The 17,125-nt window shown below is 37.8% G+C and overlaps 2 protein-coding genes across 3 annotated transcripts in view; one reads left to right on the forward strand and one right to left on the reverse strand.

Moving 5' to 3' along the window:
- Window positions 1-2,874, reverse strand: part of FAM126B (family with sequence similarity 126 member B) — an 82,830-nt gene extending 79,956 nt beyond the window's left edge. The window contains exons 1-2 of the mRNA XM_021702895.2: window positions 2,862-2,874; window positions 2,061-2,094 (exon numbers count right to left, since the gene is read on the reverse strand). The gene's annotated coding sequence lies outside the window, so the exon portion shown is untranslated. The remainder of the gene's footprint in view (window positions 1-2,060; window positions 2,095-2,861) is intronic.
- Window positions 2,875-3,259: 385 nt separating this feature from the next.
- NDUFB3 (NADH:ubiquinone oxidoreductase subunit B3) lies at window positions 3,260-12,746 on the forward strand. Of its 2 annotated transcripts, none has more exons than XM_021702905.1 (3): window positions 3,260-3,324; window positions 10,269-10,410; window positions 12,457-12,746. In XM_021702905.1, exons 2-3 carry the CDS (start codon window positions 10,271-10,273, stop codon window positions 12,611-12,613), a joined length of 297 nt encoding a protein of 98 aa, XP_021558580.1. In that variant the 5' UTR covers window positions 3,260-3,324; window positions 10,269-10,270; the 3' UTR covers window positions 12,614-12,746. The 2 variants fall into 2 exon arrangements, with proteins under 2 accessions (XP_021558580.1, XP_021558581.1); XM_021702906.1 differs by lacking the exon at window positions 3,260-3,324 and adding an exon at window positions 3,337-3,531.
- The last annotated feature ends 4,379 nt before the right edge of the window (window positions 12,747-17,125 follow it).

Here is a 17,125-nt window from a genome sequence, read left to right on the forward strand (position 1 = left end):
CATGTTACTAGATCTTTTTTCCTTCAAAATATATCTACCTCCCTTCACATTCCCCCTACCACTAAGATTCTGAAGGGAAGTGGAGGTGATATAATAGATAGGTATGTGTGCCTTTTTTTCTAAACTCCTAGATTATTCTGATACATATGTAACTCTCCACCTTCAGGAGAATTTTTGAATTAGGTCCAACTCTATTTTTTAAATAGGCAGGCAAAGGACCAGAGCTACAAAGAGACAAGAGCTTAGTAGAAGGCTCTGCAGGTAAGGGCTATATTCACATCAGTTGTAAGCCACCTTCAGAGCTTTCTGTGTCAGCTCCCTCCAGAATTCATGATGTTATATTTTAGACAATGACAAATATTCAGTTCACCATCCTGAGAAAGGCACATAGTCTACTAGCCAGATAAAAATGTAAAAAGAAGCTATTTTGGACATCAAAAAAACTAAGAAACCACAGAGAATGAAAGACAAAAATTCCTCTGTTCTTGCATTAAAATAACAGCAAAGTACTTTTTTTTTGGTGCAGCTGATAACTTGTCTAGAGACCTTCTGTCCATATTTTATCATTTTAGTTTTTTATTATGTAGCATTGGTTTTTCTATTTAAAGCTCAGCAAAGCTGAAAATCTTAATGGAATTTAATAAACTATTAAATGCCAGAACTGTGTATTAAAAACAATCAAACAAACCTAAATCCATATTGCATGTCAAGATGGCTTAAGAGTTGGATTTAAAAAGCTTTGAAGGCCCATTTTACAGCAAAAATTATACATCTTTACAGCAAGTGTTTCAAATTCCTTATAAACAGCTCCGATACTGAAATATGTCAGAAAAGTAGGCTTCTAATGATGTATAAATAATAAGCCAATTATTATTATTTTTTTTTTTAAAGATTTTATTTATTTATTTGAGCCAGAGAGAATGAGAGAGAGAGAGAGCACATGAGAGGGGGGAGGGTCGGAGGGAGAAGCAGGCTCTCCGCCGAGCAGGGAGCCCGATGCGGGACTCGATCCCGGGACTCCAGGATCATGACCTGAGCCGAAAGCAGTCGCTTAACCAACTGAGCCACCCAGGCGCCCGCCAATTATTATTATATTCTAATTCTGACTAGTGTTTCTTAAATCACTTGGTAATTTCCTACTCAATGTTCAACTTTGTTGCATTCTACAATGACACCTACTGGCCATTCAAACTCAGCCCTTAGTTCTCTAAGACAGCTCTAGTAGGCTGGTTACATAAGAAGAAGATACACACAGAAACACACAGGTACACACTCAAACCACCCTGCACAAAAACAGAGATTTATTTACAGGTACTCACACTACAGAATTCCACCTAAAATAGAAAGTATTCTTTGCAACTGAGATAGTATTACTCTTGCAAAAAGGTAAAAAGACAGAGTGAAACACCCAGGTATCAAAATTTTTAACTGAAATCTTAATAAATATCTCAGTACTCTCAACATTTCAGAACAAACTTTAATGATCCACCTCTCTTTGCCAAATGATATTTACAGAAAAAACGAATCTTTTAATTTAGGTTCTGGGATATACTAATATAAAGTATCATTAATACAAAAAGGAAAATTATACAGTTGCTCATACTACATTAATCCTCAGCTAAAGGCTACATTTCAATCAGCTTACATTTTAGCAATTTATAATGCTTCTTTTAAAGTTTTCCAGTGTGCTATAAAATCTAATTTTTAATGTAGTTCGTCCTTCTGTAACACATACTGAATGAAATTCCTATTTTATTCTACATTCCATTGTGCAAACAATTATAAAAACTCAGAAAAAGATAATAATTTACAGTTCATTGTGTCTGTAAATACACTTTACCTCAGTTGGAGAGGTTCAAAGAGCATACTTTCTAAACCTAAGAAATAATTCATAACTAGATTATCAGACGTAAAAAGCAAATTACCTAAAAGATGACTTCTCCCCCACCCTATCCCCCTTCAAACCGCCACCTTATTTTCACAGTCCCTAATATCCACAATATGTATGTGTGGGGGAATCTAGCAACTAATTTTCTAGTCATTTTCCAACTCGCACTTACCTTCTACTATAGATTTTTGAAGCTCTCCACTTTCCTGAAGATAAAAAAAAATTATTTATCATCAGTCTTGACCCTCAAAACAAATTCATGAACTGCAAAACATGAACCTGGCTGCTCGTCTCAAACTAACGTATCTCTCAACCCAAGTCCGTATTTGGGATAAGCTTTTCCTCACTATCCTTCATGCTTCTTCGATAACAGAGCCTGCCGAGGTAGAAAGCACTCAAAGCAACGAAAAAAACTATTCTGACACATCAAGAGGTTGCAAAACCTCCTCTTCCAAGGGCGACAACCTAGTTGTTTGGGTAAATAAGAGCCAAGGATTACATAATGTATAGCTATAAAGAGTTTGAAGGATCTGACCGCCAGTAAATATGTTTCTTCTCCACACACCCTTCCCACCCCGAGAAATGGCCATAAGAAGCAATTCCTAGGATTTCTCTCCGGTGCCTGCAATGCCGCGTCCTTTTTTCTCTTGGAGCTTCGTGCAAGAATTCCTCCAGCCCTCACGATATCGTCTTGCTCCCGCCTCTCTCTGCCACTGCCACCGCAGCACCCCACACCCTAGGCCCCCACATCGCTTCGCAAGGTTCAGCCTCCACCCGCCTCAGCTGCCTTCTCCTCACGACCCTCCCAAGCTGCTACCAGGTCTACGCGAGGTTCCGGAACCACCAACACTCCAGCTACCGCCTTCCCAGACCACCCTCGTCACATGCCCTCTATAGTTCCCGCAGCCCGAAAAGAAGAAAATCCCTCCTGATCTAGCACTCTGCGTCCCCCAAAGACAGCGCCGCCGCCTACCTGTCACCCGGCTGCCTCCGGCTTCTTACCGCCACCGCCTCCCGCAGCAGCCTGCCAACTGCAGCGCAACAACCAGCCTTCCTATTGGGTGCTTACACGCTCTAACAACTGCCTCACTTATTGGCTGGAGCATGTTCGCGGCCCTCCCCTCTGTGCAGTGTCTAAGGATTCCGGTCTCCAAGCAAGGAAAATATCGCCTCTTCCCTGCTATTCTGTCCTCTACAATTATTCTTACCTCAGTCAGACCACCTATGCACAGATGCGCGGAAAAATGTCGACTTCCAGCACCCAGCACCCTTCATGTCCTCTCCACTCGGCCCAGGAATCTGTGACCTAGTGCGGAACGTTAAATGGCTCCTCTGCTTTCCTGCCGTAAGGCACTCCAGGAGACAACTTCCGTTTCCACTTGGCTCCGGCTGGAGGATTGACTATTGAGTGTCGTGAGAGGTCGGAGTGCTGTCAGGTAAATTAGAGTTGGTGGGAGGCCTCTTAATTAGGAATTAGAGTGAGACTTTGTTCTGGGGATTGTAGAAAAGGGGAGACTAAATGGAGAATGGTCTTGAGAGTATATACCTCGAGGGAAGGGGATCGAAGAACTAGCAATAGAGGACAATGAAGTCCTGGGATAGTGAGGGGTAGTTTGTAGAAGGATGCGGTGAGAATTACTGTGGTAAGTCCGTGTGCTTTTTCCCTCTTTTTCCCACCCGCAAACCCTCGCCCTGTGTCTTGTGGTTTACCTCTGAATTGAATAAACGCAGAACAGCTCTAACTCGAAGAATTGTAAAATAAGAATAATTGCAATGTCTGCCTCACAACAATCATGTATGGTTTTAAGTAAGGCTTTTCTGGTGTGAATGTTTATGATAACGTTAAAGTGAAAAAAGCAGGGTACAAAAATCACATCCATTTTTAGAGGGATTACTCTTTTTAAATTGCATATAAGTAGGTGCAGGGACTGGAGGGGACACGAAAAGTTCACTTGTCTTATTTTTTAATGTTCTTAGTCACAATTTTAAAAATGAGGTGTAGTTGGGATATATACTTGAAAGTCGTGGATAAGCCGTAAAATTACATGTACTATAAGTGGCATTATCCTTTTATTTTCTAATTAGGGAAAGTATGCCAGCCCCCAGTGGAGGTGGAGTTGATCTCCACCAAAGTAGAGATTCACTCCAAACACAGGTAGCTAGCTTTTTAGAAGTTTCATGATTATATGTTTTTTCTTTGTTGAACTAATAAACTTACTGTTTTTTGTCTGAACAGTTCTGAAACTGAAATAATTATCCAATGTTGAGTCCTTGGCATAATTTGTCATTTATCTAATTTTAGTTTCTATTGTGAAATAGCAGAAGGGTGTATAAAATATAAATACATTTAAAGAATTACAATTAACCAAACCCTATGTAACCACCCCCCAGGTTAGAAAATAAAACATTGCCGGGGCGCCTGGGTGGCTCAGTCGTTAAGCGTCTGCCTTTGGCTCAGGTCATGATCCCAGGGTCCTGGAATCGAGCCCCGCATGGGGCTGGCTCTCTGCTCAGCGGAAAGCCTGCTTCTCCCTCTCACAATCCCCTTGCTTGTGTTCCCTCTCTCGCAGTGTCTGTCTCTGTCAAATAAATAAAATCTTTAAAAAGAAAAGAAAAGAGAACATTGCCAATAACTTAGAACTTTGCATTCTCAGCAGAGGTGATTATCCTTCAAAGTGATGAAAATTGGTTCTTGGTTCTTGGAGGAGAGGTGAAAAAAATCTTAAAGACTACAGTGGTTTGAGGCCCTCCAAAGAGCCATGGTACATTAGCAGATAAATACGGTATATCCATGGTATTACAATTTAATTGGGGGAGGGGAGTAGGAATGTGATAAGGAAAAAAATATCTGAAAAAACTCCTTTGTGGTGCAAGAATTAAGAATAGATTGAAAAACACTGCCTTAGAAGCTCTGTGTATGAGCTTCTGTGATTCTGTCTCCTCCACCAAGAGATAGCCATTATCCTGACTTGTGATAAACATTCACTTTTTTCGCTTTAATCTTTCCATGTATGGTGCATTTCTAAAAAAAATGAATTATCTGGTTTTTCAGTTTATATAAATAGGATCCAAGTGTATGTATTTTTTAAACTCACCCCTTGTTCATTATTTGTGAGATTTGTTCATACTTTTGCATGTAGTTTTTCATTGTGTATTCTGTAGTGTGACTTTTGTAAATAATCCATTATTGTTGTTGGAAATTTGGGTTGTTTACAGTTTGGGGCTAGCCACATAAACAATCTGGCTAAAAAGATTCTTATAAAATACATCTATTGTTGGGGCGCCTGGGTGGCTCAGTTGGTTAAGCGACTGCCTTCGGCTCAGGTCATGATCCTGGAGTCCCTGGATCGAGTCCCACATCGGGCTCCCTGCTCAGCAGGGAGTCTGCTTCTCCCTCTGACCCTCCTCCCTCTCGTGCTCTCTGTCTCTCATTCTCTCTCTCTCAATAAATAAATAAAATCTTTTAAAAAAATAAATAAATAAATAAAAATAAAATACATCTATTGTTAAAACATATATATGTATATAGTTACACGCATGTAAGAGTTTTTTTATAATAGTGCTGTCCAATGAAAATATAATGCAAGGCTCATATGTAATTTACAATTTTCTAGTAGCCATATTAAAAAGGTAAAAAGAAAGTTAATTTAATTATATATTTTGTCTAACCCAGTATATTCAAAGTATTATTTCAAGATATAATCAGTACTAAAAGTCATTAATGAAATATTTTACATTTTCTTCATACTGTCTCAAAATCGATGTATTTTACACTTAAATATGTTTGTATGGTAAGTTTTCATAAATATAAACACTTGATCTGTGTTTATATTTTGCAAAATTTACAATTGAAAAAGTAGCTCCATATGCCTAAATTGTTCCAAACACACTTTAAAATTTTCCAGTAACTGATTTGAGACTCCGACTTGAAATTTAAATTAATTAAAATTAAATAAAAATTCTAGTTCCCCAGTTGCACTATTCACACTTCAAGTGCTAGTGAAAACCATATTGAATAGTGCAGATCTAGACCATAAGGTATTCAAATGTTTGACATTTCTATGTCAGACCAGTTTTTCACAATGGTTGTGCTAAGTCACATTCTTACCACCTGGGTGTGAAAGTGGAAAACACATCACATTGTGTTTTCCACAAATCTCACAATCTTGCAAGGTAGGTTTTATCCTCATGTTATATGAGGAAACAAATTCAGAGAGATTAAATTATTTGCCCAGAAGTGTATAGCTGTTAGTGCATCCAGGATTAAATCTGTATACACCAAAGTCTACACTGAAGTAGAATTCCAAACTTCCTTCAAGTGATCATGATATCATTGTTTGATTTATGGCTATTCTGAAGTAGAAATAATTTTAAAAAGAAAATGAAAAGTTCTCTAGAAATTGTGTTGTTCAGCTCTTTGAAAAGTCATTGAAATATTCTATTTAGTAAATGCCTATAAAGGGACACTTTCTGAAATATTTTAATGAGGTAGAAGAGAAAATGCATTGAATTTATTAAAGGAAATTAGGAGAAATTAATATGATACTTTCATGTTTTCTTTCAAAGATCTCTCTCCCAAATTACTTAATATTTTCAACATAGTAATATTGTAACTTTGAAATAACCTTCATATATGGTAATGCTTCCATTTTTCTTTTCTTTTTTTTTAAGTTGGAGGGGTGCAAAGAGAGACTCTTTTTTTTTTTTTTTTTTAATTTTTTTTTAAAGATTTTATTTATTTATTTGAGAGAGAGAGAATGAGAGAGAACACATGAGAGGGGGGAGGGTCGGAGGGAGAAGCAGACCCCTTGCAGAGCAGGGAGCCCGATGCGGGACTCGATCCAGGGACTCCAGGATCATGACCTGAGCCGAAGGCAGTCGCTTAACCAACTGAGCCACCCAGGCGCCCGCAAAGAGAGACTCTTAAGCAGGCTCCATGCCCAGCGCAGAGCCCGACGCAGGGCTTGATCTAACAACCCTGAGATCCTGACTTGAGCTGAAATCAAGAGCTTAACCAACTGAGCCACCCAGGAGCCCCTCCATTTTTATTTTCAAAATCAAACCCTTTCATCAAAAGATTTTGATTTTTTTTTTAATTTTTTATTTATTTGCGAGAGAGAATGAGAGACAGAGAGCATGAGAGGGAGGAGGGTCAGAGGGAGAAGCAGACTCCCTGCTGAGCAGGGAGCCTGATGTGGGACTCGATCCCAGGACTCCAGGATCATGACCTGAGCCGAAGGCAGTCGCTTAACCAACTGAGCCACCCAGGCGCCCTCATCAAAAGATTTTGACATTTGTCTTGTATTCTTTTCCAAGTATGTTGATACTCAATTAGGGTTAATATTCTACAATTGATATTTGCCAAAATAAGGGTTTGTCTTGCAATCTCTTCAAAGATTTTTGGAAAGAAACATTAAAAAAAAATTTTTTTGAAAACATGGTTTGAAGAAACCAAGATATCCTTCTAATTAAACACTTCTTAAATATTTATTTTATAATAATGTATTGAATCTCAAAATCAGCCTGAAATCTGAAACCGTAATTTTTTCCTTTTTTAAAATTTTTTTTAAGATTTTTATTTATTTATTTGACAGAGAGAGAGACAGCGAGAGAGGGAACACAAGCAGGGGGACTGGGAGAGGGAGAAGCAGGATTCCCGCTGAGCAGGGAGCCTGATGTGGGGCTCGATCCCAGGAGCCTGTGATCATGACCCAAACCGAAGGCAGATGCTTAATGACTGAGCCACCCAGGTGCCCCATTTTTTCCTTTATATTATTGAATCCACCAAATAATAATGAAATAATAGATCAAATGTTTCATTTGAAATTGTGAATGTTGTTTTAACTTGTGTTTGGTGGGTATTGGTTTTCATTCTTTTTCTGAATGTAAAAAACATCAAAATAATGTTTTGTGATTATCTTAATATGTCTAAATATACAGTGTTGGTTAATTTGTCAGAATTACTATGTATAACTCCCCCCCCCAATATTCTGGGAACTAACGTTTAATGGAATGAACATTTCACATAATGTATCTTTAGTAAACACTATCTAATAATTACCTCTGTCTTCTAAAATGCAGTGTAAGAGCCCTGCCTTATTATTGGGCCTGTTCAGAGTTATAAAGGCAGACATAATGGTAGTAATTATTTGGTTTGGTTTTATTTCTGGAGAGCAGTGATTATAGAATTGCTACTGCTAACCTTATACAAAAGGGGCATTAATTCATACCTCCTTAATTTTAAATTCGTAGCAATTTAACTCGGGACTGAACTGAAGTTTATTTTTACATTATCTATAAAAATAACACTAGTGGGGTGCCTGGCTGGCTCAGTCGGTAGAGCATGTGACTTTTGATCCCTGGGTTGTGAGTTCGAGCCCCATGTTGGATGTAGAGATTATAAATAAATAAACTTAAAAAAAAAATAACACTAGTAAAACTGAAGTCTTATAACCATTACAGGCATATTTTATTTAAGGAGCCTTAGGGGTCCTAAGGTCTCTGTTGGTAGCTCAGGAGTCAGCAAACCACAGCCCGTGGCCAAATCCAGCGTATTGCCTGTTTTTATACTGCCCATGAGCTAAGAATGTTTTTTACAGATGAACATCTGGGATGAACTTGCTAAGGAACCCTAACTTTGAGCCCCAGTTAAGCAAAATGTTATCCCCAAAAAAGGGAATTTCATTTTTTCCATCAGACCTGTATTACAAAAAATTGTACTCAGTTATTATTATATCTTGAATTTATCAATAAATATTTTTTCTCTTGTTATATAACTACCTACAAGATATCCTTGATTTTACCTCTTGGTCCACAAAGCCTAAGATATTTACTATCTGACTCTTTACATAAAAAGTTCATGTGATCAGGGCGCCTGGGTGGCTCAGTCGTTAAGCGTCTGCCTTCGGCTCAGGTCATGATCCCAGGGTCCTGGGATCGAGCCCCGCGTCGGGCTCCCTGCTCAGCGGGAAGCCTGCTTCTCCCTCTTCCATTCCCCCCTGCTTGTGTTCCCTCTCTCACTGTCTCTCTCTCTGTGTCAAAATAAATAAATAAAATCTTAAAAAAAAAAAAAGTTCATGTGATCATAGATATTTAAACACAATAACACTGCATTTTAAAAGAATCTTCTGAACAACATAGGTAACAAAACAATATGTACATTTTCATGATGCATATTTACACATTGTGAAAGGACTAAAAAGAAGGAAACAGTATTGCTTAGAAGTTAGGAGCAGGGGCTCCTGGGTGGCTCAGTCGGTTATACATCTGCCTCCAGCTCAGGTCATGATCTCAGGGTCCTGGGATCGAGCCCCACATCGGGCTCCCTGCTCTGCGGGGAGTCTGCTTCTCCCTCTGCCTCTGCTTGTGTTTGCTTTCTCTCTCTCTCTTTCTCTCTGTCAAATAAATAAATAAATAAATAGAATCTTTGAAAAAAAAAGGAGCAAGGGCTCTGAAACCAAACTGCAAGGTTCAAGACCAATTGTACCATTTACTGTTTTTGTTACCTTCAGAAAGTTCCTTACCTTGTTGGAGCTTCATTATCTTCATGTGTAAAATGGTGATAATAACTGTAATTTAAGTTCAAAGGGTTGTTTTAGGAGTTAAGGAATTAATACATGTTAAAGCACTTTGGTGAGGGGCGCCTGGGTGGCTCAGTCGTTAAGCGTCTGCCTTCGGCTCATGTCATGATCTCAGGGTCCTGGGATCGAGCCCCGCATCGGGCTCCCTGCTCCGCGGGAAGCCTGCTTCTCCCTCTCCCACTCCCCCTGCTTGTGTTCCCTCTCTCACTGCCTCTCTCTGTCAAATAAATAAATAAATTTTTTTTAAAAAAATAAATAAATAAAAAATAAAGCACTTTGGTGCACCTGGCATGTAGGGCACAATAAATGTGAGCTGTTCTTATAATGAAGAAAGGAACAAAATAGGAAATGGTTATCTCTGAGTGGTGGGATTATTTTTTTCCCAAAGATTTTATTTATCTATTTGTCAGAGAGAGAAGAGAAGGAGAGAGCGCACAAGCAGGGGGAGCGGCAGGCAGAGGGAGAAGCAGGCTCCCCGCTAAGCAGGGAGCCCGATGCGGGGCTCGATCCCAGGACCCCGGAATCATGGCCTGAGCCAAAGGCAGCCGCTTAATCAACTGAGCCACCCAGGTGTCCCAAGTGGTGGGATTATTGATTTTTTTCTTTTTTATATTTTGTATATGTGTATTTCCTAACTGTGAATATACACTAGTTATGTAATAGGGTGCTTTTTATAAAACCTTTTACCTCAGAATTTTCAAGTATTTATATTGGCTTTCCTTTTAAAACATTAACAAATGTTTGGGTATTTGATATCTACGATCAGCATAGTTCTCTTTTATGTTAATCTTATCCTTTAGACATGGCCCACGGACATGGGCATGAACACGGCCCTAGTAAACTGGAACTTCCAGATTATAAACAATGGAAGATAGAAGGGACACCATTAGCAGTTGTCCAGGAGAGGCTGGCTACACGAGGGCTAAGGGATCCATGGGGCCGGTAAGAACAAATAATTTAGATAGAATTTATTCTAGAGGATCAGTATCTATGTTCCTTTTTTTTTTTTTTTTTTTTTTGATTTATTTAGCGATTCTAGGTTCTTTGTATTTACATTTAAATGTTAAAACAAGCTTTTCAGTTTCTACAAAAAAGCTGCTCGAATTTTAATTGGGTTCACATTAACTCAGAGCTCAACTGGGGATAATTGATGTCTTAACAAGTTAAATCACTATATTGTATACCTGAAACTAATATTACACTGTATGTTAACTAACTGGAATTTAAATAAAAACTTAAAAAAATTGATATCTTAACAATATTGAATCTTCCAGTCTATGGACAGTTTAGATTCTGTTTAATTTTCTCAGTAGTGTTCTATTGCTTTAAAAACAAATCTTGTGTATATTTTGTTAAATTTATCCTGAATTATTCCGTGTTTTATGCTATTGTAAATGGTATTGTTAAACTTAAATTGTCAATTTTCTTTCCTAATATGTGAAAATACAGTGGAGTTTTATATATCAACTTTGTATCTTGTTTCTTGGCTAAATTCACATTTTTGTTCTAGCAGATTTTTTTTACAAATTTCTTAGAATTTAATAGATGATCATTTTGTCTAAAATCAGTGTTACTTCTTCCTTTTCAATTTGTAAAGTTTTTATTTCTTTCTTGCATTATTACACTGGCTAACACTACTAGTATAATGTTGGATAAAGTGTTGTTAGCTGACATCCATGCCTTGTTCCTTTTTTTTTTTTTTTTAATTTTTTTAAGTAATCTCTGCACAATGTGGGACTGTGAAATCAAGAGTCACATGTTCTACCAGCTGATCCAGCCAGGAGCCCCTGCCTTGTTCCTAATTGGGGGAAAGCATTCAGTCTTTCACCACTAAGTATATTAGTTGTAGGGTGGTCATAGATGCCCTTCATCAAGTTGTGGAGTTTCTCTTGAGTGTTGAATTTTTTTAAATGCTTTTTCTGCATCTATTGAGATGCTCATACAGTTTTTTCATTCTGTTAATATGATTAATTACTCTTACTGATTTTAAAATATCAAACCAATCTTGCATTCCTTTTTTTTTTTAATCTTGCATTCCTGAGGTAAACCCTTCATCATGACATATTATCCTTTCATATATTGCTAGAATCAATTTTCTAAAGTTCTGTTGAGAATATTTGCATCTCTGTTCATGAAGGATATTACCCTGTAGTTTTCTTCTAATGTCTTTGTCTGGTTTTGGTATCTGAATTAGATTTGATTAACTCTCATATTTTCTACTAAGTCAGATTTTTAGAGTTAAGTGGGGTTTTTTTTAATATAACATAGTTTTTTCCACTCATTTATCCCTACCTGTGAGAGAAGACTTTTTTTTTCACTAGAGCTCTCTGAATTCTGTTTACTTCTCTGTTCAAGATACTCAGAAGAATGATGGCCAGAGCAGGAAGTCAGTCCTCTTTTTTTTTTAGAAGTCCGTATTCTAAAGCTCAGGCAGCTATGACAGGAAAAAGCTCTGATTCTCTGGAAGAATAATAATATTAGGTGTTACATACTCTCTGTGCCAGAATATATCATACATTACCTGTTTAATCTTTATAATAACACTATAAGGTAGATAGTAATCACCATTGAGTAAAAGAGGAAGCAGGCCCTAACTTGTCTAGCCTAAAAGGTTGTGAATCTAAGTGACAGAGCAAAGTTTAATGCCCAAGTTTCTAACTTCCTCTTTAAATAATGCTGTAATGACTGGTGTGGGCAAAGCCACACACCTGACCTCTAATGAATAGGCTGAAGTGAGTCTTGCATTTGGGAATTCTATAAAATCCTAAGTATTAATGACAGTGAAATCAAGTCTTTTTCTTCTGTTTTATATGTGAAATGTGGGCGTATAACCCTAATTATCTTATATCACAGAAAGACTCCTATTGTGATCCACTTAGATATCTTATATAAGGTTGCATTTAAGTCTGTTAGGATGAAAATTAAATCTGTTTTAGTGAATGTATATAAGTTGTGTGTGATTATAATTTTTCCCTTTTTTTCCTCTAGCAATGAAGCTTGGAGATACATGGGTGGCTTTGCAAACAATGTTTCCTTTGTTGGTGCATTACTAAAAGGATTCAAATGGGGATTTGCAGCATTTGTGGTAGCTGTAGGGGCGGAATATTACCTGGAGTCCAAGAATAAAGATAAGAAGCATCACTGAAGATAATACCTGGAAGTATCTTAAAGGCTTCTTAATTCTCTTATAAAAATAAGATTTATTCAATGTAGCCTACTCATCTGTGTGTTTTTTCCTTAAAGAATACTAGTAAGATTTAATAAAGTAAGAATACATATGCTAGTCTGTTTTTATAATTCTTTAAAAAAAAAAAATGTCTTGGGCGCCTGGGTGGCTCAGATGGTTAAGCATCTGCCTTCAGCTCAGGTCATGATCCCAGGACCCTGCTTCTCCCTCTGCCTCTCTCTCTCTCTGTCTATTATGAATAAATAAATAAAATCTTTAAAAAAAAAAAAATGTCTTGGCTCAGTTGGCAGAGCATGCGACTCTTGGTCATGGGGTCATGGGGTCATGGGTTCGAGCCCCATGTTAGCTGTGAAGATTACTTTTTAAAAAAATGTCTCGGGCGCCTGGCTGGCTCAGTTGGTTAAGCGACTGCCTTCTGCTCAGGTCATGATCCTGGAGTCCCTGGATCGAGTCCCGCATCGGGCTCCCTGCTCGGCAGGGAGTCTGCTTCTCCCTCTGACCCTCCCCCCCCCCATGTGCTCTCTCTCATTCTCTCTCTCTCAAATAAATAAATAAATAAATAATCTTTAAAAAAAAAATGTCTCAAGCCATTATCAGATTTGGTTTGAAATATGGGGGGAGACTGAGTACCAGCAGTAGTGCATTCTGCATATGGCACTAAGCCAGCGTATATTTGAACAAATGGATATGTTCTGAAAGGTTTTGTTTTTTGTTTTTTCAAGTTCTTTTAGTGTGGTAAAGTTTGCCATCTTAACTACTTTTAAGTGTGCAGTCTGTGGTACTAAATACAATCAAAATGTGCAACCATCACCCATTCATCCCCATAACTCTTTATCTTTTAAAACTGAAAGTCTATGCCATTAAACAATAAGTCCTCATTCCCCCTTCTCTCAGCCCTTGGCAACCACTATTCTACTTCCTATCTCTATGATTTGGGCTACTCAGATGTACCTCATATAAATGGAAGCATACAGTATTTGTCTCTTTCTCACTGGCTTATTTCACTTATCACAATGTCTTCAAGTTTCATCCATACTGTAGCATGGGTCGAATTTCTTATTAAATCTGAATAGTATTCCATTGTATGTATATACTACATTTTGCCTTTCCATTCATCCATTGATGGACACTCGGTTTGCTTCCGCATTTTAGCTATTGTGAATAATGCTACTATGAACATGGGTGTACTCTAACGGGATTTTAAATGGGAATTAGCCTGGCTGTTTTTAGCATCCTCTGAAAGTGCTTTAGATTATACTGTAAAACACTTGCTGCCCAGTTCTGATTGACATATCCATGTATCATGTTCATTTTTCTTTATTGTGATATTATCTACCCTTAGTCCTCATTATCCCAACAATTTGAAAAGTTTGACATTTTTTTCTGTATTTCTAACAACAAACTACACATTCTTCCCACACTGAATTTTTAAATTTTTAAGAAAGATTTTTTTGTATTTATTTATTAGAGAGAGCGTGTGAGGACAAGCCAGGGAAGGGCAGGGGGGAGGGAAAAGCAGACTCCCCGCTGAGCAGAGAGCCCAACATGGGACTCTATCCCAGGACCCTGAAATTACGACCTGAGCTGAAGGCTTAACTGACTGTGCCACCCAGTTGCCCCGAATTTTTAAATTTTGATTAATTAAATTTCTAAGTTGAGACAAACTCAGCTTCTTGAAGAGGTAATATTATAGCTTGAATAACAAAGTTAATATAAAACTCCAGGGTGATTTTTTTTCTTTATAAATTTCTTCTTTATAAACATAAACTTGAGAAATCACTAAATACATGAGATAAGAATTCCTAATAGTTGTAAATGGAATGTGGTAAAATGGAATAATAAAAAAGACTGCAAAAGATAAGGAAAGTGTTTAACAAGCAACAAATAACAATAGGAAAAATACAAATAGCAAGATGGTAGATTTAAATTTGATCATATGAAAAAAGAATTTGATCATATGAATAATTATATTAAATGTAGAATGGTCTAAAATTGAAACTCTAAAATCTTTCAATTAAAACACAGATTGTGGGGCGCCTGGGTGGCTCAGTCGTTAAGCGTCTGCTTTCCGCTCAGGTCATGATCCCAGGATCCTGAGATCGAGCCCCACGTTGGGCTCCTGGCTCAGCAGGAAGCCTGCTTCTCCCTTTCCCACTCCGCCTGCTTGTGTTCCCTCTCTCGCTGTGTGTCTCTCTGTCAAATAAATAAAAAAATCTTTAAAAAATAAAAAAATAAAGTAAATAAAATACAGATTGTCAGGCAAAAAAGTAAGACCCAAGTGTAAGCTGTTTATATGAAAATTCCTTTAAAACCTAGGGTAAAAGTAGAAAAATAGAAAAAATATACTGTGCGAACAGTAATGAAAAGAATAGTGACAAAATAAATTTCAGAATAAAGAGTATTCTCACTCCATAATAATGGAGGATTCAGTTCATTAAGACATAAAAATCCGAAATGTATATGCACAGAGCTTTATTTTTTTTTAATATGTCCAGATTTGTTTATTAGTAATCTGAAACCAGGCCATTACAATAAAGTATGACAGCTACAGGAATTTTGAAATAAAAGATAAAAGGGGTTCCTGAAGTTGTACAGAGCTTTAAATTATGTGAAACAAATAGAACTAAAGGGAGAGATAGGCAAATCCACAATTATGGCTGACAATTTCAACACTCCTTTCTCAGTAATTGATAGAAAAAGTAGAAAATTAGCCTATAGAAGACTTGAACAACACTATAGCTTGATGTAGTATTTATAGACCACTCTGCTCCAAAACAATAGAGCATTCATTCTTTTCAAGTGCACATGGACCATTTATCACAACAGACTATATTCTGGGCCATAAAACAATATATTTAGGAGGACTGAAATTACACCAAACATATTCTCAGATCACAAAGAAATTAGACTAAAAGTAACATATCTGAAAAATCCACCCATATTTGGAAATTAGATGGCATACTTGTAATACCCCCTGCTCAAAAAAGAGGTCTAGGGAAATTAGAAAATCTTTTTTTCTTTTTTTTTTAAGTTTTTATTTTTTTATTGATTTGAGAGAGAGCAAGAGCACAAGAGCGGAAGGGGAGGGGCAGAGGGAGAAGCAGGCTCCCCATGGAGCAGAAAGCCCAACGTGGGACTCGATCCCAGGACCCTAGGATTATGACCTGAGCCAAAGGCAGACACTTAACTGACTGAGCCACCCAGGCGCCCCGGGGAAATTAGGAATTCTTAACTGGATAAAATGAAAAACACCAAAATTTGTGGGATGCAACTAATAAGACTGATCTCTAGCCAAACTGATAAAAGACACAAATTAATAATATTAGTGATGAAAGCAGATCCTAGAGACATTAAAACAATAAAAGCATTTTGCAAACAACTTTATGCTAATAAATCTTGATGAAATTGACAATGGCCTTAAAAAGACAAAACTACCAAAGCTCACTCAAGAAGTAGATAACCTGGGGTGCCTGGCTGGCTCAGTCAGTAGAGTGTGAGACTCTTGATCTCAGGGTCATGAGTTTAAGCCCCACACTGGGTATAGAACTTAATTAAAAAATTAAACAAAAACAGTAGGAAATTCTGAATATCCATGAGTAAACTCATTTGCTGGGTTAGGTGCAGAAAAGATGGAAAGTGCAGTGCTTGACATGTTTATAACCGAGAATAACAATAATTTTTCTCTCCTATTTTAGAGTATTTATTATCCATCATAATTTTTTCTGGAAGCAAGGAGTAAAGTTTTCCTTGTATTTTGTTAATTTGAAAACTATTGCCTGAATTCCTTGGGAGCTGCGGAGAATACAAACCAGTCATCTTAGCTGTTGCCATTACTTGGACTAGAACCAGTTAAATGTAATATTCATTCTTTTTATATATTTATTCATTTATTTGTTTGTTTATTTATTTGATAGAGACACAGTGAGAGAGGGAACACAAGCAGGGGGAGTGGGAGAGAGAGAAGCAGGCTTCCCGCCGAGCACAGAGCCCCAAGTGGGACTCAATCCCAGGACCCTGGGATCATGACCTGGGCCGAAGGCAGAAGCTTAACGACTGAGCCACCCAGGCGCCCCTGCAATATGTATGACCAGGGCGCCTGGGTGGCTCAGTTGGTTAAGTGACTGCCTTTGGCTCAGGTCATGATCCTGGAGTCCTGGGATCGAGTCCCCTGTCGGGCTCCCTGCTTGGCGGGGAGTCTGCTTCTCCCTCTGACCCCCACCCATGCTCTCTCTCTCTCTCTCTCAAATAAATAAAATCTTTAAAAAAAATGTATGACCGAAGTACAATTGGAAGTAATGTTAATTATGTGTTTACTAGCCTCATAAATAAGCACTGTAGATGACTATATGTAAAAATATTATTAGCTCCATTTTGTATATAGGGCAAATCCATGGTGAATTAACAAAGCTTAAGATGGCACAGCTAGGGTGCCTGGGGTTTCGGTCAATTAAGCGACTGCCTTTGGCTCAG

The sequence above is a fragment of the Neomonachus schauinslandi genome, chromosome 3 (genome assembly GCF_002201575.2).
Source record: "Neomonachus schauinslandi chromosome 3, ASM220157v2, whole genome shotgun sequence".
Taxonomy (NCBI): Eukaryota; Metazoa; Chordata; class Mammalia; order Carnivora; family Phocidae; genus Neomonachus; species Neomonachus schauinslandi.